This window comes from Salvia splendens, chromosome 16 (genome assembly GCF_004379255.2).
Source record: "Salvia splendens isolate huo1 chromosome 16, SspV2, whole genome shotgun sequence".
Lineage (NCBI taxonomy): Eukaryota > Viridiplantae > Streptophyta > Magnoliopsida > Lamiales > Lamiaceae > Salvia > Salvia splendens.
The window spans coordinates 22,861,585-22,883,042 of NC_056047.1; the positions used below are offsets into that span (position 1 = coordinate 22,861,585).

General features: G+C 40.3%; 2 protein-coding genes and 1 pseudogene across 8 annotated transcripts; 2 read left to right on the forward strand and 1 right to left on the reverse strand.

Annotated features, from left to right (window-relative positions):
- Window positions 1–834: 834 nt before the first annotated feature.
- Window positions 835–6,103, forward strand: LOC121770529. 7 transcript variants are annotated; one of them, XM_042167248.1, is made up of 8 exons: window positions 835–1,322; window positions 1,518–3,370; window positions 3,924–3,962; window positions 4,340–4,585; window positions 4,651–4,777; window positions 4,923–5,207; window positions 5,283–5,390; window positions 5,691–6,103. In XM_042167248.1, the coding sequence occupies exons 4-8, from the start codon at window positions 4,344–4,346 to the stop codon at window positions 5,991–5,993; spliced, it is 1,065 nt and encodes a 354-aa protein (XP_042023182.1). In that variant the 5' UTR covers window positions 835–1,322; window positions 1,518–3,370; window positions 3,924–3,962; window positions 4,340–4,343; the 3' UTR covers window positions 5,994–6,103. The 7 variants fall into 7 exon arrangements, with proteins under 7 accessions (XP_042023182.1, XP_042023186.1, XP_042023181.1 ...); XM_042167252.1 differs by having other exon boundaries at window positions 1,518–3,301; XM_042167247.1 differs by having other exon boundaries at window positions 3,924–4,585.
- On the forward strand, window positions 1,831–3,474 carry LOC121770371. Its single transcript, XM_042167111.1, has 2 exons — window positions 1,831–2,504; window positions 2,829–3,474. The coding sequence occupies exons 1-2, from the start codon at window positions 1,831–1,833 to the stop codon at window positions 3,472–3,474; spliced, it is 1,320 nt and encodes a 439-aa protein (XP_042023045.1).
- A 5,293-nt stretch (window positions 6,104–11,396) lies between the features above and the next one.
- Window positions 11,397–12,780, reverse strand: LOC121770531 (annotated as a pseudogene).
- Between the last annotated feature and the right edge of the window lie 8,678 nt (window positions 12,781–21,458).

The following is a 21,458-nucleotide window of genomic DNA, read 5'->3' on the forward strand; positions in this document are numbered from 1 at the left end:
CTATGAGATTTGTCTCCATGTTGTCGATAATCCAAGAGAAGACAATCAAGTCTATCTCTTCCCAATCTGTGAATCCGTTCTCCCCCGGCTTCGGTGGGGACGGTACTCCGGAGATGTGGGGGTAGACTCCTCGGCCGCCAATGGACACCTTCATTAATCGTGCCCATAGTGAGTAATTCGAGCCATTCAATTTGAAGGCTATGGTGACGCTCTTACTTGATCTGATTTTTTCGGCTATGGGTTCAATATCGGGTTTGTTTTCTGACATTTTCCTTGGACAGATTCTCGCATGTATTGGTCGAGAAGGGTATTTTCTGGGCTATGATGATTTGTTTCTGAGCCTTAAATTTGCTCTTGATGCCATGTTGAAAGGTATATTTCTGTTATATTATTCACAATGACAATGATACACGATATATAGGCTAAGGAGATGTTATACAAGGTAAGATTTTTCTCAATCTATTTCCCTAATCAATCATCTAGAAATTCTCAATTTCGTGTCTGATTTCATGCAATCTTTGTAGAATATCCCTTGATTTCTTCCATGATTTCCAACAGTATTAACTTTGGGAAAAGAAATGATTATTACTCCCTCCGTCCCCCAATTTGAGTCACTCTTTTCCATTTTGGGTCGTCCCCCAATAAGAGTCACTCTTCCCACTTACCATTTTTGGACATCAAAATTACCCTTCATTACACCAAAAGTCAAAGGGGCCCCACATTTCACTACCTAACTCCATTTATTACACCACACATTCAAACTTTTCCTTAAAACTCGTGCCGAGTCAAATAGTGACTCAAATTGGGGGACGGAGGGAGTAATAATTACTAAATTATTTCCGCTCGATCTTGAATGAAAATTCTCCTTTAATTCCCACTACGGATGAATCCTATAAATAGAAGATAGAAAGAGTTGGATTGCATAGATAAACATAATTAAGAATTATAGCAAAAAATAAGATCGGAGATGAGGAGGGGAGAGAGTTCAAGTTCATCGTCGAACACCACAGTCGCCGTCCCCGAATTCGATTTCTTCAAACGAAAACCGCACCGGCCCCCGACGCATCCACCACATTCCCCCACCTCTGCCGCTGTTCTTGATAAGAAGTGTGGTCAACGAAGATGATGCGAAGATGATGTTCGAGAAGACTCTGGGGTTTTGGGACGTCAATTACTGGCCGAACCATCTTTCTCTGAGGTCGGAGGAGATGGCGTTGTGGGCTCTGAAACAAGAAGAGAGAAGCAAATTGGCGACAGATGGGTTTCTTGATAACCCAATCTCTGGCTCAACATTTAGAGTTAACATTTTATTATAGTAACTAGTAAGCTTCATCTACTTAGCTATTTTCTTCCAAATAAAAAAATTGCTTCCAAATAAAAATACTGATAAAATGTGTAATCAATTACTTGCAAAAGTCTTGAACTCTCTATATTATATATTTATACAGATACATGAAATTAAATAATTTGAAATGTTATTTGATTTGATTTGATTTGATTTTTTTTTGGTATGATAGGATAGTGAAAATGAATATTATTCCAGGAAGAGAGTGGATGTATAAGAGAAAATTTCCCACTGGAGAATTCAATCAGGATTTTATTGATGGATTAGATGAGTTTATAAATTTTGCTATTCAACACCCTTCTAGAATGGATGGCTCGAAAATTAGATGTCCATGTGCACGTTGTGATAATATCAAATATTTTCATACGGACAGGGTGAAGGAGCATCTTGTGAAGAAGGGGTTTACTCGGAATTATTATGATTGGAGATTTCATTACGATGTTGGAGCACCGTCTGATGTCGGAGCATCGTCACAGACATAATCCATGGATTTTGATACACCATCAAATCCATACCAGCATATGGTGCAGGATGTGTGGGGACAATCAAGTGCTCACGAGCCTTGGCAATATGTTCCGCCTACGTACATGCCAGAGCCCCCCATTAATGAGTCGCAACAGTTCTATAATATGTTAGAAGCGTCTAAGTCTGATTTGTGGGCTGGATGTGATTATTCTGAGTTGTCAACAAATGCTCGACTAATGACTCTAAAGTCTGAACATCAATTGTCTCAACGAGCTGTTGACGAGTTGTGTCAGTTTATGGAAGAGCATTTGCCGAAACCGAATCGTATGCCTAACGGTTTTTATAAGTGCAAGAAACAAATGCAGGCTTTAGATATGCCTGTTCTCAAGATACATTGTTGCACGAAAGGGTGCATGATCAATTGGAAAGAAGACGAAAATAGGACCGAATGCAAAGTTTGTGGTCATGCTAGATTTAAGGGTAATGGCAGTCGTCCATTCAAGAAGATGTACTGTTTTCCTCTATGCCCAAGATTAAGAAGTTTGTATGCATTTGAAGTTACAGCTCAATCAATGCGATGGCACGCAGAGAACGCCCAGACTTCAGGGGAGATGCGTCATCCGGCGGATTCTGCAGCCTTGAAAACATTCGACAAGACACATCCCCTATTTGCTTCTGAATCAAGAAATGTCAGGTTGGCACTTAGCACAAATGGATTTCAACCATTTGGTCAATCTGGTTCATAGTACTCAGTATGGCCGGTGATTTTAACTCCATTCAATTTGCCTCTGTGGATGTGCATGAAAAATCCATACATGTTTCTCACTGTGATTGTGCCTGGTCCGAAGAATCCAAAACAGAAAATTGATGTATTTCTACAACCCATGATTGCAGAGCTCAAAGATTTATGGACTGAAGGAATTCCAGCATATGATATATCAAGAAAATAGAACTTTCAATTGCACACAGTATTGATGTGGACTATCAGTGACTTCCCCGCATATTCAATGTTATCCAGATGGAGCACATCTGGGCACCGTGCATGTCCATATTGTATGGAGGACTCACGAGCTTTCTCCCTGAAGCATGGACGAAAAACCACTTGGTTTGATTGTCATAGGAGGTTTCTCAATAGAAATCACCAATTCCGCAGAGACAAAAAGAACTTTATGAAGAACAGAACTGAGCATTCTGGTCCTCCTCCGTTCTTAAAAGGAGAAGAGATACTTGATAACTTGGAACAATTTGAATTCCATAGAGTGTTTGATGAAGGTGCAGAAACAGCAAACTCCAAGTTGAGTAAGATTTTTGGATGGAATAAACGAAGCATATTTTGGGATCTCCCGTATTGGATGACAAATGTGATTAGTCACAACCTGGATGTCATGCACATAGAGAAGAATGTTTTCGACAATATCTTCAATACCATCATGAATGTAGAAGGCATGACGAAGGACAATGCCAATGCAAGAAGAGATTTGGAAGAGATTGGTATAACACCTGAACTTTGGCCATATGGCGGGAAATATCATAAGGCTAATTTCACGCTTGACAAAGAAAGTATGAATTTATTGCTTAAGTGGCTGAACATTTTGAAATTCCCAGATGGTTATGTTTCTATGTGTAACTCTGAATTTCAATGCAGAAACATGTTTGCTTTATGATTCTATGTGTAACTCTGAATCTTCAGATCTCATTCACCTCGCTGAATCTCGGCACCACTTCCTTCCTAAGCTTTTCTTTTCAATTTCCCTCTCTACTATCAATTCATTTCTTCAAATCATCACTTAAATTACTTGTAATTCACTATGTCCAATTAAATTGTGCTATCCCCGTCGTGAATTGCCATATTTTCCCTTAGGATAAATAGCTTGTATGCTTCTTTTCACACATCAATACACTTGAATTGGAAACATAAAACTCAGAGGCTATTGGTCCAACATAGTTAGGGTAATGCACATATACATATAGTTAGGCTAAGAGGCTTTGTAAACTTGAGGAGTTGTTTTTGGTTAAATGTGTGAGGTGTCCTTTTATATTCCTGAAGCCGTGAAGCTCGGTGCATCTCTCTCTCTTTTTGTTTTGTTTTAATAATTCGTGCTTCTGATTGCAGGTTAAGCTACCAGAGCAGCCAAGTTCTATTGTCGCCAAGGTGCTTTTCTTTTGATCATGTTTACACCCACTTGTTGTTCCTAGTAGGGAAGAAATGTACCTGACTTAGCTTCGTTGATCTAATTTATCTATAAATTTTCTCCTGAGCCCTAGTATGATATGTTTCTTATTGTCTCCCAGTGCATAACTTGCATATTTATCATAACCTGATGATACAAATTTTTTCATAACTAGTTTAGGAATGGACAGGAACAATTCTCTTGCTATTCGCTTGCTTGCTGTTTCCACAAATCTGAATGTATCTTGCTTTCATTCATGAACATCATTTTATTCATTCATCAAAATGTCATTTAACATGTAGAATAGCACCAAGAATTTGAAAATAGAGAAAATATTACATAATGTTTGAACTTATAGTTAAATGCCTAGAGGAGGATTTACCGGACGACTTAGAGAAGCCTCATCCCGTGGCACTCAGCTTAAGGAACTAGTGGACGTTCCTCCTGAGATAGAGAATATCTTCACACTTTTTGACATAGAAGTGTCACCAGAAGAAGAAGGGGATGAAGAAACAGTTGGAGTACATTCACCAATAGCACCTGATCAACCTGATCTCCCTGATCGATACGGAAGAAAAATCATACATCTTAGGGAGGATGGAATGTAAGTGGATGATTATGTTAACCGAATTTTTATAATTTACTAACTATACATTGATTGATGTGCAGGCTCTACCCTACCAAAGATGTATCCAATATTTGTCTTGATGTTTTTCATAAGATTGTTCTCCCAGACGCCTTCTTTCAAAAAAGTCTTAAGCAACACCACATTGAAGTTTATTGGCTGGAATTCAAGGTAATATGCATCTTTTTTTTTTTATCATCATTGATTAGATAGTGTTTAGAATTTACCTTGACTGTCATTATAACACACTTCTTTTCTTTTTTATATTTATTTGATATATTGTTCTAACACTCTTTTTCTTTTATTATTTGTGCAGAAACATGCTAACGTCGAGAAATATGATCAAAATCTCGCGTTAGATGCATTTAAAAGAAAATGCAAAGTTAGGTATGGAGATTATATCAGCAAGATGAGAAAGGCAAAAAAGAAACCAACCTACTTCCTTGGCGCCGTGTGGAATGACTATTGTAAAGCTTGGAATACGGCTGATGCTATAAAGGCTTCCAAAAGACGTTCGAACAATCGCAGACAGGGGAAAGTGAAGGCTCTTGGCACACATGCTAATGGCTGTGTTGCATTTGATGTGACAGCCAAAAAAATGGTAAGAATTGTATTTTCCAGTTTCAGTTGTTTACATTTTTAATTATTGTTAAATTTTTATTAAAATTGTTTGCAGGCTAAAGAGAACCATAGAAATCTCCCTCCATTTTGGGAACTATTTCTCAAGACTCATAGGCTAAAGGACTCATACGAGTTATGTTCACAACAAGCCAAAGAAATTGAGGTAATTTGCTGTTTGAGCTTTAGTTTCCTGTTTCAGTTTAGGTGAATTTTATTGACATTATAAAACATGTTTAGCTTATTATCATGCTTCTGTAAGTTCTGTTTTGGGAGAGTATGCTTCTGTAACTTTTCAGAAGAGTAAGTTCTGTAAGTTCTGTTTTCAGAAGATTAAGAGCTCTGAATATATGCGTCCATATATTTACAAAATGAACTCAGATTTTGGAAACACAAATAGATAGACTATGCAGACATTATCTTTTGCTAATTGCTTGCTATTGTACGTTTGTTTGTTTGTTTGAAGGAGAGAGTTTTGGCAAGGGCTGAAGAGTTGCGTGCTGAAGGGGAAGATCCAGATTACGATGCAATCTTTCTCGAGCTTTTTGGGAGGGCTAAGAAAAGGAAACAGGTTCCTGGAGCTGGGCAAGCGACAAGCATGTATTTTCCATGTGCTACCAGCTCAGCTGCGGGCTATGCATCTTCCGGCTCATCTTCCGGCTCGTCTGGCCTCAGCACTGAGCAGGTTGATGAGCTTCTCGAGCGACGAGTACAGCCTTTGCATCAAGAGATCGAAGAATTGCGGGAGCTAGTAAAAGTCCTCCGTTAGCAAGTTCAAGAGTGTAGAAGAAGTGGCTAGTAGTATTTGAACTAAATAGTGGAAACTAGTAGTATTTGAACTTAATTTGTGATTTGATTGAATTGAAGTGTGAAACAATATATTGTATCTACGTAAAATTTGAATTTTCTTCATTCAATTGAGTTATTTCATACTATGATTTGAAAAAATAAATTCTAATATTAATTTTTAAAAAAATTAAAAATATTTAATAGAAAGTTTTTTCAAATAAATGCTGAACAGCAAGCACAGCGGTGCTTGCAAAATGAAGTTAGAAAATGGAATTATTTTTGCAAGCACGAGAATGCTCGCCGAAGTTGAATTTGCGACATTAAGTATTGCGAGCAAAAATTTCTTGCAAAGGCCACCAGATTTTGCAAGCCAGTTTGCGAGCACTAGTTAATGTGCTTGCAAATTTTCAGAATGTGCTTGCTATTGTTCTCGCAAACTTTGCGACAAGCGAAAATGCTAGCACCCTTTCTACTTGCAAAGTGCTTGCAAAATGATGTTTTTGCGAGCATATCAACGTTTTTTTTGTAGTGTCACCAATTTTTCTTCGTGTTTGATAGAAATCCATGGGTTCCATCCTAAAACCAATTGGTGATAGGAGGAGGGGCCCATGAGACTTATATACTAGTTTCAGTCTTGACACCGATGTGGGACAGTTATATGTTATATTTTTAGTTTCAATTGCCAACACCCTCTCTCAAACCCTTCAAGGTGAACGTTGGAGGGGTTGGACTTTTTTCTAATCGGTTGGACAATCGGTCCAATTTTTTTCGATCGGTTGGGATTACTTGGCCCAAATTTTCAGGCCAGTTATACTGCTGGGTCGGTCATTTTTTTCGGTTTCAGCCCAGATATACTGCTGGGTCAGTTAAATAAGACCCACAGTCGGCGACCAGCTCTGGTACCATGTTGAAAATATAATGCGGAAAATAAAATACAAATGCAGAAGGTAAAAGACGGGAAAAGCTTTATGGACTACATTGTATTAGACTGGAATTATTTCTATGTGTTTTGTTGTGTGTTGTTGTGTCTACAATGAAAGCAGCCGAGTCCCTTATATAGGGTGGACTCGGACCCTATGTATGGTAATACAATTAAGGCCATATTTCACTCTATTACATTTATGATAATTGCTATCAATTCCCTTGATTCTCTATGTCAATCTTCCTTAATTCTTGCTCTGTCAATCTCCTTGATTGTTGCTTGATTGATTGCCCATGATTGCTTGAATTGCTGATCTTCAACACTCCCCCTCAAGTTGAGTATCGAACTTTTCGATATTCAACTTGCACGATATCCAATTTGATAAATAGTTTATACTCATATTTAGGAGTCCTTCAATATTCCATTGATAGTTTATGCTCGTATCATAGAGCTTCTTCAGTTCATCATTGATAGTTTAGACTCATATCAAGGAGTTCTTCAATTTTGGTTGACAGTTTTAACTCGTGTCTTAGGAGCCAATTCCGACAGTTTTTGCTTGTGTCTTAGGAGCCGATCTGACAGTTTTTACTCGTGTCGAGGAGCCTTCTTCAATTTTTCTGACAGTTTTGACTCTTGTCAAGGAGCTAATTCTGACAGTTTTGACTCTTGTCGAGGAGCTAGTTCTGACGGTTTTGACTCTTGTCAAGGAGCTAATTCTGACAGTTTTTACTTTTATCGAGGAGCTAGTTCTGACAGTTTTGACTCTTGTAAAGGAGCTAATTCTGACAGATTTGACTCATGTAATGATCATGCACCGCGCCTCCTTTCACAGCTACTTGTTGTTTTCTTCTCATGTAGATCAGTCAGCTACTTCTTTCTCTTTTCTCGGTTGCTTCTTCTTCGCCGGGCATAGTTACCTCGATGAATTATCCGGCTGGGGCTGACCTCTCCCCCTAACCGGATAATTCTTTAACTATTTGCTCTTGGGTCATTCCTCCATTGATCCTTCTCGTCCTCTCACTGGCTGTCGTCTTTGGCCTACTCGGCCAACATAGGTTTGGAGAGGAATTGTTCGGTCGGATTTCATCCTCTCCCCCTCGGCCGGACATTCCTTGAATACAGATTTATCTCCGGATTTAGGGTTACTGTCACCTCCTGATCTGCGCTCCCCACCACGGGCCAATCAACCATTTTTGTTCTTTCTCAATTGCATGAGCATATAACATAATCTTTGCAAAATTCTTAAGTTTCGGAATGGGTTTAGGGACTGCCCCGATATTTTCCGAAAGTTGCTGGGGGCTTTGTGTATGATTACTTTGGCTGGGGTCGTGGGGAAATATAGCAGAAGTTGGGGGCTGTCTACTGGAATTAAAAAATGAATGGGGTATTGGCTATAATTTAACAAGACTTGAGGGATTTATTGTAAATCCCTCTTTACATTACGCTAAGTAGGAATTCCCCCAATCTTCCAAAATAAACCCTAATTCAAGAAGAGAACCAGCGCCGCCTCCCGTTTCTTCACGGCAACTCGACGCTGTCGCCGACCATCCGGATTGAAGCTTGCCCTTGTCTTCCGCTGGAACGAAGCAAGCTCGACTTCCAGCGCGTTCAGCCGTCGCTCTGTCTGTCCTCTACTGCCGCCGTCGGTGGAGCTGCCACGCCTTCGGCCGGCGCGACTAGCCACCGGTCTGCTGCTCGGCGTACATGCGCCGCTGCCGTCTCCTCACGCGACACCGTGTTCCTGTCCATTCGACGCCGTGGCGACATCCTCTATCGCGTTCACGTCGCGCTCGTCGAGACCCCCTGCTTCTACTCAGCGATGGTCGTAACGCTTCCGCGTCGGGGTCACACCTTTCCCGTTTGAATCGGTACCGTCGATCTTGGTCGCTGCGTCGGGCAGCGACGCCATCCCTCGCGGAGGCCGCGGTCGTAGCCGTTCAGTGGCTACTTCGCCATCCAAGGTAGGAGCTTTCGCCGCCGTGCATTGACCTCGACGTCAGCGGCCCCGATTAAGACTCCGATGTTGGATAATTTTGTCGCTTGGTAGCCAAAAGACCGTGGCTGGCAGCCAGGCTCTAGCACCTCTTCAAACCTGCCAAATTGCTCATTCACAGCAACAGTAGACTGATCTACTTGAATACAACCAAGCATTTGACCCATTTTTGGATATAGACAACTGATCGAGAGAGAGATCAGAAACAGGTAGCTTAGCCGGGGAAATTTGAACTGGGGTTTTACAATTTTGCTTGCGCGTAGTGGAGCACTATTATGTGGAGGTTTAGGGTTGGTTTGGATTGTTGCTCGGATTTGTAGTCGAGGGGCTTGGTTTGAGGGGATGACAATATGATAAATCGAAGCATCAAATTTGGTTTGTGTGAATTTTTTTGTTTGTTTTTGGATAGGTATATTAACAATTGGTTATCAAACAAACTAACGAATTACAGATCGTTAGCTGCTCTGATACCATGATAGAAATTCATGGGTTCCATCCTAAAATCAATTGGTGATAGGAGGAGGGGTCCATGAGACTTATATACTAGTTTCAGTCTTGACACCGATGTGAGACAGTTATATGTTATATTTTTAGTTTCAATTGCCAACAGTGTTATCTTGGTTTCAATCATCGAGATTTTCTTCGTATTATGTTGGTTTGAATCTTCTATATTCATGATTTTCTTCCTCTTATCGTGTTATGTTGTTTAGTTTTTCTCTTTTTTCATTTTTTTTTTGGTTTATTTATCATTTGCACTACTGTTTTCCTGCGTGATTAATACTCCAGAAATGGCTAGCTAGTTAATTGATTTATCATGCACGGACTCAATTGACCTAATTTTCTCTTCTGTAATCCAGAATTTCTTTCGTATTGTGTTGGTTTGAATCAAGAATTTCTTCCTCTTCGTGTTTATTGATCATTTCCGCATTTTGCACTACTGATTATAAATTAGCAGTGAATTAAGATGCAATAGTGAACTTCAGAAATGGCTAGTTAATTGATTTGAAGTTTAAAACAAAAATAATTGGTTTTATGAGACATTTTATTTCCCAGAGTTTATTATTTAGAAACAAACCTATTATTATCAAAACATTTCGTTATGAATTTTACGTTACATTCGTTTACATTAAGGGGGAAAAAATAAAGCACAATGAAAGTATTTTTAAATTCTTAAAAATACATATGAAAAATGACCAAAATTTTTCGCGTTTGAGAACCGACTGCAAATCAAGAATCAATTTCTCGTGGAGCTAATTAATGTAACTGCTTCATGGATCATTTAGTTTGAGTGAAAAATCGATATAGTTGGCTTTATGAGTCATTTTATTTCCCAGGGTTTATTAGTATTTAGAAACAAATTAGATGCACCTATTTTTTAGTTAGTTATTATCAAAACATTTCGTTATAAATTTTACGTTACATTTGTTTCACTACTAGAAAATTGGCTTGTAATGACACTTAAAATTGTCACTAGAAAATTACTGTGCTGACACTTCATCTATAATGACACTTATGCAAGTGCAGCACCGGGTACCTGTAGTAAGAGGTAGTGTGTAGATAGTACATCTATGATGGCACTTTTTATGTTGAAGTGCAGTAACAATATATTATAAAGTGCAGTGAAAAGCTAGTGTGTAGATAGTACATCTATGCTGGCACTTTTTATAAAGTGTGATAAAAAAAGTGTAGTGAGAAGCAATTTTTCTAGTAGTGTTTACGTGATTTGGGCTCTGAAAGAAGAAGAGAGAAGGGTTTCTTGAGGTTCCAACAGTACAAGACGCAGTTAAGGCATCGTCGGTCGACAAGATCGGCTGTGAATGGTGCAATCAAGGAAGGGGATAGGGTTCAAGGCTGGGCGTAGTTACTCTTTTTCTTATGTTTTTTGTTTCAGCATTTTCTTTCACCTCCATCTTCGTCTTGTGGGGGTTTTTTTTCTCTTTTGTTTTCTTTCTTTATCGATCATATCCACATTTTGCAATACTGCATTGATTCCGGTATGATTAATAAACCATAGATTAAGATGCACACCGATCTCAGGGGAGGGGCAACAAGTTTATGTTGGATTTGGGGAGGTGGCCAATCGATTGGATCTCCTTTGTGCTCGCCCTACTATTTTCCTTTAATTGTTGTTTTGTTAGTATTGGTTATAACTCATAATTAAACTGACTTCATTCGTCTAATTAATTGAAATGGTTACAAATAAATAGTTTGAGAAAATAATTACTCCTTAGCAATACTCTTTCAAACAACCATAACATTTCAGCTTGTATTCCTCTAGTTTCAAGTGAATTATAGATAACATAAAGAGTGATTCTTGGAACTTCACTTCAGCATAAGTCTTGTTTACAACAAATCCCCTCTCTATAACCTGAAATTTAATTGATCAACTTATTAAGCGGGGAAAATGGCAAGAAACACTATATAGAGATTAGAGAGATGACATGCATTAATTATAAAAACAAAATATGTTAATTGGATTCCATGAATGCACAAACATGGAATTAAAGCCATAACTTTAGTTGAAAGATAGAAATAGGACAACCCCACTACTGACTTAGTAAGCATGTGTTACAGATCAAGAATGCGTGTACCAATTCATACTCTTATTCAGAAACTCTCTCTTTCACCACTTTGACTCACTTCTTTTGATCTTTTTCATTCTCTCAGCAAACTTACTTTCCTACTGGTTGTGACAAAAACTAGTTTTGCCAATAAATTTACCTAATACTCAATTGGTGGGGACTGCAGCATACTGTTTATCTACAACTTGGATGAGCTTGTCTGCAACTGCACTCGCATACACAATTGAGCCCTCTCAAATCTGCCACCATAATCATGTAGATTAATATCGATAAACAAGTGCAAAACTAAAATGAAAGTAGTATACAAGTTAATTAACCTTGGAGTTAAAATGGTAAGTGTAGTAATCACCAATGAGGCCACCAGCAACATGATTCAGGTCAAGCTGCATTTCATCAAGCACCTTGGATGCAGACAGCAGGCAGTTGCTGCACCAGCTTCACCGTGATCTCATCGTCCACGATCCGCACATCCACCTCGGTGTTCTTCGATTTCCTGTGCAGTCACGATGATCCACCCTTCTCATCCATCTTAGGCCCCTCTCTCGCGCGTCTCTTTCTCTCTAGCAAAACCTTCAGCTCAGCCACAGTCGTCTTCATGCTAGAGATATCGGTTGATGAGGATGCTGGCTGCTCGACATAAAATTTGTGTTGTCAATTCACGAGGTATAGTTTGAAGATATGAAACTTCATTCTTCTTTCCAAATCTCCTCATCCTCAAGATTAATGATAATTCTATGTGTTTTGGCTTCTGCCACTTGTATCGGAGACTACATTTTATAGGCGATTTGTATTAGTTAAGGGCGTGTTCACCTTTCCCAATATGCCCAGAAATGGGTTCAATTAGGGGGTAAATATGATGTTCATCTTCTATGATTCATTACTTCTAGGCCTTTGAATTAAGGGGAAGCCCGCACTGTTACTGTCATTTTTGGCCAAATTAAATTCTTTCAAAAATGGTGATATACAAATATGAGAGGCCAAGTTACTGAGGAATTGTACACAAAATGACTTCTTTAACCCCTGACATAAATCGAAAATTGGTGTCTATTTTATTCACATGAGAAAAATCAGTCTGCACACGGCATTGCGGCGAGGCGTGTGTGCCACCGTGGCCAGCGAGCGGTGCTGACACCGACGGATGTGGTGAAGCAGCTCCTCCTCCAGCTGAGGGGCAGCCCGAATTGCGGCGTCTAGTACTGTGTGGGGAGGGTGGCGAGGGAGGACGAGATTGGGGCTTTTTTCACAGCAGTACATTTTGCGACGTACAAGGCGGCAGGAGAGGGCTGATGGATGTGTTGCCGGAGAGCGGCGGGGAGGAGAAGTTTGTGGTTACTGGTCTGGGGCGGTGGCAGAGGGGGGCTCTACCTGCTGTTGTGAAGAAACATTTGGGGGGCTTTTCGTCCTTTAGCTTAAGAGAGGACCCCAAATCTGATGGCAATCGGGCAACCTGAACACCATTTTCATCTCCACGTTGGTGGGCCACACCCATCTCAAATCTGCTCTAAAACTGCTCAACTTTATTTCTTACTGAAAGAATTCTGTGTAACTGAACATGTCCTTAATTAGGGATTGATTCCTAATCAAACTCCAACAAGGAAAATAGTTGAGTTTATTTTATGAAATTTAACTTCCGAGATATTGTAATTATGAAAACCTCACAGTTTAATTATGGAATCTGCAAATATGTACTACATACATATATATTGTTTCCTTATTTGAGCTTATAATTCTACTAATTAAACTTCTAGAATGAATTTTTATTATAATTATTATTGAAAACACGGTGGAGTTTCCTTATATCATGTGCATTATTCTAAATGTTATTAGCGTACTTTTATAAATTTGAAATAATTGTACTCCATGTATTATTTTAATTATCAATAATTTCAGTCATAATCGATAATCTTTTGGCTTCACTTCATTTAGGAAATTTACTTCTCGAAGATGTATATAATCGAGAACTACGGAATCTGAAAATATATACACGTACACACATATTTTGTTTCCTTATCTTAGACGGTGTAGACGGCAAACTAGGACGACAATACACAATTGGTAAAGTAAGAAAGATCGAAAGAAAAAGTAATTGGAATATTGTTTGGGGAGATTGGGGCTCATCATATTAGAAAGAAAGAAGTTACCAAAATTAGAAGTGGATTATTTTATGGGACAGACCAAAATAGAAAAGGCCTCTATTTTTATGAGACGAAGAGGGAGAACAAAATTTTATTTTTATTATAAGAAACAAAACTGAATCAAAATTGATGATTTTTCCAACAATTGATTGAATGCACTACTCACATCTAACGAAGTAGAGCCAACATGAGAAGTGAGTTCCGTTTTCATTGGACCACTTGGTCGAAACTCATCTAACGAAGGAACTATGATCCAATGATATACACCCGCCATGACCCACATTAGTAGTCTTTCTAATTTAATACTTATGTTTGTCAATGATAAAAGTATTTATAAAGTCCAATATTATGCGCGCCTTATGTCTATTTTACTGTGGCTCTGTCAAGTGTGACAAGTGGGAGAATTGAAAACTTTGTGTCCCATATGTTCGCCAAGTGGGAGAATGAAAGTTTTATGTCTCACATATGTGACATGTGATATAATCATAAATAGAACTGGATTTTTAATATAATACATTTAACTTGGTATTAGACACATTTTTTCCTAATTAATTAGCTATCAATTAAATATATTGATTTAAGTAGGGCGTTTCCTAATTAGTCATTAAGTTTGACTTAAATATATGTTCCTATACTAATAAGGAAAATGGAGAATATATTAACATAATTATAAGTAAATGTATGCGTTTGATTATAGTCATTAAGTGAAAGGAATAGTATTTTATTCCTCTGATTATTAAGGGAAGAAATGGACGCATATATATAATTATGGTTTGATATATTATTGGCTAACAAAATCAAATCAAATTATTATGTTCGATTATTTAATATAATTTTGGTATTACTTGGTCAAAGAAACGTTTTAATTAAATAGTCACTTTGATGGAAAGGGCTTTAATGTTTTACGATTAGAGTTTGTCCTCTTTCTGCCTATAAATACAAGTGTAGTGATCCCATCAAATCACACACATTACAGAGAACACATAAACGGGGGAAAGAGAGAAACAAATCCTTGGAGTTGGAGTTGCGCTACTACGCCAAAGAAAGTCTGAGGAAGTTCTCTCCGTCTTCCCCAATCGCTTCCGGTATGGATCGTGAAGGTAAGTTTTCGATCCATTATATTTATGGTTAATACTTGAAATACATGATGTTCTATGATCTTGCTTTATTTATATTCAAGTATGTATTCTTGAATATATGACGATAAATAATTTCCAACATGTGGTATCAGAGCAAGGTTGAGAACTCATGTATTTTTGTATTATTGAAACAATAATTTTCAAATTTTGATTTGAATTATGTGATTATGAAATGACTTGAGATAAAGTTTTAGTTTATTTTTGCATATGTGACAATATATAGTAAACAGCAATGTATACGTACTTTTTTTAAAGTTATCTTGAATTGGTTGTTAGTGTCCACAATGGTGGCCCTTGAAGGCCACCATTTGTGGCCCGGCCACCATTCGTGGCTCTCATGTGGCTTCCGTAATGGTAAAGTCAACAAAACTATCAAAAATAACAAGGGCCACCAAATGTGGCCCTCTTTAAAAAAAATTAATTTGTTTATTTTTTTAATATTATTTTTTAATTTAAGTCTAATAAATTTTATTAGTTTTAAATTTATGATATTTATAAATTTAATTAAAGTAAAATAATGTGGATTGTAAATTAGAAAATTCACAACCTAGAAAAATGTAACAATAACTTCGTTGTATTATATTGAAATAGGAAAATTATACAACGAAAGTGACATAATTTAAAAACAACAAGCCGGAAACCCAAATCACTCTGCAGCGCCCCTTCTACGGTTCCAGACCTCTTCAACCATATCAACCTGCAGTGAATCATGCGATATTTGGCTCCGCATATCGGTGTACCTCTGGATCAAGTATTCATTACTACGTGGTACACCCATCTGTATGGGCTCCATGGCAATACCCGACCTCGTACTAGCACCTTCTTCGGGTGTCCATCGCTCTGCAGCAAATCCTTCGTCATCTATTATCATATTGTGCAATATGATACATGCAGTTATGATGTCTGCGACATCATTTTCGTGCCATTGTCGAGCCGGGCACCGTATAATGGCCCATCGCGCTTGCAGTACACCAAAAGCTCGCTCAACGTCCTTCCTAGCACCCTCTTGTTTTTTCGTGAAGTAGGTTTGCTTCGGCCCAACGGGTTGTCGGATCGTCTTCACAAACACGGGCCAGCGAGGGTATATCCCATCGGCCAAATAGTACCACATGTTGTACTGAGTTCCGTTGGCCGTGAATCTCACTTGCGGACCCTCACCCCGGCTCTCGTCATTAAACAAGTGTGACGATCGTAGAACGTTGATGTCGTTGTTCGATCCAGCGACACCAAAATACGCATGCCAGATTCGCAAGCGGTAATCAGCAATGGCTTCCAAAATCATCGTGGGATGTCTGCCTTTGAAGCCAGAAGTGAACTGCCCCTTCCAAGCCACTGGACAGTTCCTCCACTCCCAGTGCATGCAATCGATGCTCCCCAACATCCCCGGAAAATGATGTGCAGTCCCGTGCATAGCAATCAATCTCTGGCAATCATCGGTCGATGGCTTCCGTAGATACTCCCCTTTGAAGATATCCTTGATCCCCCTGCAAAACTGCCTCAACGTCTGTAGTCCAGTCGTTTCGCCCATCTGTAGGTATTCATCAAACATGTCAGCGGGCCCGGCATAGGCAAGCTGTCTAATTGCCATCGTACACTTCTGGAAAGTCGACAAGCCGGGTCGGCCGGTGGCATCATATCGCAAGTTGAAGCACCTGAACCGCTGCGCCAAACACGTCGCTATATGGACGAAGAGATTTTTCGACATTCTGAATCGCCGACGGAAAACTTCTGGCGGATAACGGGCGTTGTCGTTGAAGTAGTCCTCCATCAACCTGCGGTCTGCCCCGACATGATCACGATCGAAAAATCGCCGATGATGGAATGGCCGGCAACTGCCACCGCCGCCTCAGCCGCCGCCTCCGCCGCCTCTTCTGCCTCTTCCGCTTCACGTTGCACCGCCGCAACAAGGTTTTGGAACTCTAGATCTACCGCTTGTTGGAATTGTTCATCGTCGGAATCCATAATTACAAGGTTAAATTGAAGTTGGAAGGGAAGATTGGAGGAAAATGGGAGTAAAATGGAGTTGGAAAATGGAGTGGAAATGTAGTATATTTATAATAAAATTTCGAAAATTAAAAAAAAATAATAATAATTTTCCGCGGCCCAGCCGCGATTCGCGGCCCTTGCAATGGGAGGGCCGCGGCTCACACGGCTCAGCCGCGTGAAGGCCGCTGCCGTGGCTCAGCCACGATTCTCGCCTCACCGCCCCGGCTCTCGGCCTTTGCCATGGGGGGCCGCGCGCCGAGCCGCGGGCCGCGGCTCCCCCATTGTGGACACTCTTAGAAAAAAAAAATTAGTTGACCGCTGCAATTTCTCATGATATGCTCAAGTGTTTTTGGATATTCTGAAAATTTGAAAAACGATACAAGTATTCGTATTTAGTAAATTAATCGTGAATTATGTATCAAATCAAGTTGTTCCTTTTTTGTTGCTCAATCTGGACGCCGCCTATGAGGAATAAAACATTGTGTACGAATATGGAATATTTAATTATGTTATCATTGTATGTGTATAGAATGAAATTAATTGATATTTTGTCAGAGATTTGATTTTGAGTATGTTATTTTTTCATAAATTGAAATCTTGTTTTCATTTGATTATGGATATTTTTAATTGATGAATTATCAATTCATATTTGTATATTCACTACTATGAATTAATGGTTTCCATGATAAGGCTAATTTCATGCATCGGTCTAGGGGTTTTATTTCGTGAAATTACTGGGTCTAACGCACGATTTAAGCCAGGTGTGTGAAGATTTTCGCTAGATCCAGGAAAAGAAGAGGACGCTTGCATGGTCCTAGGAAACTGGCGAAAAAGTGGACATGATGAAGGAAATTGCTTGACGGAGGAAGCCTCGGAGTTGAAGGGTAGAATAGGGATTTCTACGAAGACTCTAGAAGGCTATGTCCGCATCTATAAAAGGAAGAAGCATGCAAGCTGGAGGGATCTTTTGGGTGGAGACCTTGCTAACAGCCTGTAGCTTAGTCCATTCTCTTCACACTCTTGGGTTCTTTCGGTGGGAAATTCAGGGCACACTAGGGGGTTCACCTCTAGCTTTCATACATTTTCGATCTGGTTGTAACACCGTCCTTCTTTAGGGCGAAGAAACAATTTATTTTCCGCTTCCGTTTCTGCTGAATTTGCCGAGCTTCGCTGTTCGAAGCTCGGACCTCTTTTGTTTCTGGATATTTCTTACTTTTATGCAAGTTTCGTTTTCGTTTACGTAGATCGTGATGGTTCCTGTTGTTTGATTGTGTTTACTTGAATTCTGGAGTTGGATTGTTGGAGTTGGTTGATTTCTGGATTATTGCAGGTTAATGGTTGAATCTGGGAGAATGGAGCTGGTTTGTGAATGAATCGGGGTTTTGTCTGGTTAATGTTGTGGAGTTGTTCGTGATTGTTGGAATTTGGCGGTGATCGGAGCAGATCTGTTAGAATCGGAGTTATGGAGTTGATTTTGTTGATTGTTGAGTTTGGATTGCTTGGATCCGGAGTGGATTAAGCGTCTGACGTGATTCTGAGCAGGAGTGTTTAATTTTATGCCGCGCTTACGTGTTTTCATTTCATTTCGCCTAGTTTACGTAGATCTGGTGTATTTCCGATTCGTAGCAAGTTTCCGGCGTCCAAATTTCTAAATTCTGTTCGAATCCAGGAGTATGCTCTGTTTTCTGCATTTACGCGTCTGAGTTGGTTAGGAAATTGCATGGGTTGGTTGTCTGCAGCTTTTACCGTACTTGCTATTTCTGGAAACATGGTCCCCACTGTTAGTTGCTTCCTGTTTAGCTAGATTAGGTAATTGTTTACTTAGTCTAGGGAGTAATTGTGTCTTTCGGATTTGATGTCTGATTCCAGTAAGTTTTCTGTGTCCTAGGTCTAGCGTTTACATTTCTTGCCTAGATCTAGTGATAGTTAAAATCTCAACCCCTTTGCGTGGCAGCAGCCGTTTGTTTCCATAGTCTCTTAGCACTACTTTGCGAATCCATCTCTGTGGGATCGACCCCATTTCCCTATACTAATTCATAGTATTCGGGTTGAGGGATTTATTTTTGAAGGGGAGTCGAGTGTGTCCAACGACAAAAACACTGTAGTTCTCTTGAGTTCCTGGACCCAGTGATCCAGTGGATTTAAGGAGCGTTGTGTCTGGACCGAGCTTTGCATTAATTCTCATATGTGCACACTTGCTTACTCCTGAGTCTAGTCATTCGACATTAGAGTCGAGTGAGAGGACTACCACTTCAAATGGCGCCATTGCCGGGGATGGATGGCGTGCTTAGTGTTAGTGTTCGAAGTCTGTGGTGTAAATAGTTTTGATTTGTTTTCTTTCTCTTTTGTTTGCAGTTTATGAGCAGAGGCTCAAGGTCTACCTACTGGAGCAACTCATCTGGGTGGAAACACGGCCAGTTTGATTGGCGGGTTAAGGATACAGTCTCTATTGTGACCACCAGATCAGGGTTCACCACGGAAGATCCATTTCCGAGTGAATTTACTAGCGACGAATCTTGGACGTCATCAGGACGCGAAGATCCAGAATCACCACCCGAATCAGAAACAGAGTCAGAAACAGGGGAAGCAGAGGAAGTAGTCATGGCGCAGGTGGTAGACCCAGATCCAGAAATCAGCTCTCTCACTGCCCATTTAGATGGAGAACCAGCTCAAGCTATAGTGATGAATCCACGCCAGAGAACTATCGAGATCAAGACAAACGTACTCGGCATCTTGCCGACGTTCTCTGGGCGTAGAAATGAGTGTCCGTATGAGTTCTTAAATGAATTCAGTAAGTTATGTGGTATTCAGAAGAGGCCGAATGATGCAACAGAGGAGGATTATCGCCTACGAGCGATTCCGTTTACCTTGAAGGGGGAAGCTAATACGTGGCTATTGAGGTTGCCTCCGAATTCTATCCGCACGTGGAGGGACTTCAAGTTAGAATTCTTAGATTTTTTCTTCCCATCCAACAAGACGAATGCACTTAAGAAAGAAATACTAGAGTGTAAGCAAGATTACGATGAATCGTTGAGTCAGTATTGGTCGAGATTTAAGGGGTTGTTGGATGCATGCCTGAATCACCGAATGATAGAGGCAGAGACCTACTCTCTGTTTTACGAAGGAGCAACTCCCGAGTCAAAGGACTTAATGAACTCCTCGAGTGGGGGAAATTTCACAAGAAAAAGGGGAAGTGAGGCAAGAGAGATCCTAGGGAAGTTGATTGACGCTAAGAAGGCGTACGATAACCCCAGGAATGCAGTGAAAAGAGGATCGGTGCATGCTGTGAGAGAACAAGAAGATGACAAAGTCGAAGCAAGGATTGATAGGCTCGAGAAGGCTCTTTTGAACGCGATTGAAAAGACGATTCCACTGGCTTCACAAGGGAAGGAGAAATCTCCTGGTCCAGGAGATAATCAAATGCAACAATATTACGGGACCCAGGAAGGAGATTATCAGGCCCAGGTCAATGCAATGGGAAGTTGGAATCCCGATGGGAGCTGGAATCCAGGGAGACAGAGAGATGCGCCTTGGAGAAACCATCCAAATTTTAGATGGACTGACAATGAACAGAATCAGCCGGCACCACAACAAAGTCAGCAGTTTGCACCTTAGCCCGAAAGACAAGGTAACTGGTCAGGAAGGAATCAAGAGGGGCAGGGCAACTGGATTAATCGGAACCAAGGAGACCACTCGAGCTGGGGAAACAGGAATCAGAGCAATCAGGGGAACTCTTATGTACCCCCACACCAAAGGAATTTTCAGAACAATTACCAGGGCCAAGGAAATCAATACAATAACTCTTCAGGCGGTCAAGGAAACGCTCGTCAGAATCAAGCAAGTGGACCAACTCTGAGTATAGGGCCAGGGCCCAGTCAACCCCCGAAACCACCAAAGAGTATCGATGATATGGTGCACGACCTCGTCAGTTCTCAGCAACATATGCAAAACAACCTGCAATTGAACAATGACGTAGTGCACAAGCTTCAAGATGCTCAACAGGAACAGAAGGCAGCGATGGATATGCTGGCAAAGCAACTGTCACAAATAGCTACTTCCTTGAGTGATATGCGGGGAAACGAGGGCAAAATTCCTGCCTCAGTAAGGCCACCTGATAGAGCTAATATAAGTCAGATTACCTTGAGATCCGGGAAAGGGTATGATGGGCCAGTGGTAAGAACAAAGGAGGTGACAGATCCCAAAGAAGACAGGGAAGAAGAGGATACAATTCCTAGGCCAAGACACTTGGGGGGGAGTATTCCCTTGGTCAAGGATGACCTTAAGACAGGAGATTTAGAGAAACCTTTGCCTAGATCAACTGAATCATTCTTCCTCGATCCAGAGCCGGAGTTGGAAGATGAGGCAGTGGGAAAAGAAACTGGAGAGTTATCAGCTGAAAGTTCTACCGGAGCAGGAAAGCGACCGAAACCCTTTCCAAGCCGAGGGGAAGCCAAGAAGCAAAAGGAAGAGCCGGTGGACTTCATGGACATTTTTGGGAAGTTGGAGATCAATCTGCCATTCTTACAGGCCCTGAAGATGCCAGTCTTTAGTAAGTTCATCAAGGAATTTATAGCTGGGAAGGCTAGACCCAGTGGGAAAATTCTGATAGGCGAGAACGTCTCCGCAGTGATTCAGAAGAGGAAGATGCCTTCAAAATGCAATGACCCAGGTATGTTCACCTTACTCAT

Bases quoted from the DNA above. Each gene is read 5' to 3' on its own strand.
- LOC121770529 (XM_042167247.1), top strand. From the start codon at position 4,344: ATGCCTAGAGGAGGATTTACCGGACGACTTAGAGAAGCCTCATCCCGT. The intron at 4,586-4,650 runs GTAAGTGGATGA...ATTGATGTGCAG, and splicing joins CATCTTAGGGAGGATGGAAT to GCTCTACCCTACCAAAGATG. The intron at 4,778-4,922 runs GTAATATGCATC...TTATTTGTGCAG, and splicing joins TTTATTGGCTGGAATTCAAG to AAACATGCTAACGTCGAGAA.
- LOC121770371 (XM_042167111.1), top strand. From the start codon at position 1,831: ATGGATTTTGATACACCATCAAATCCATACCAGCATATGGTGCAGGAT. The intron at 2,505-2,828 runs GTTGGCACTTAG...AATGTTATCCAG, and splicing joins TCTGAATCAAGAAATGTCAG to ATGGAGCACATCTGGGCACC.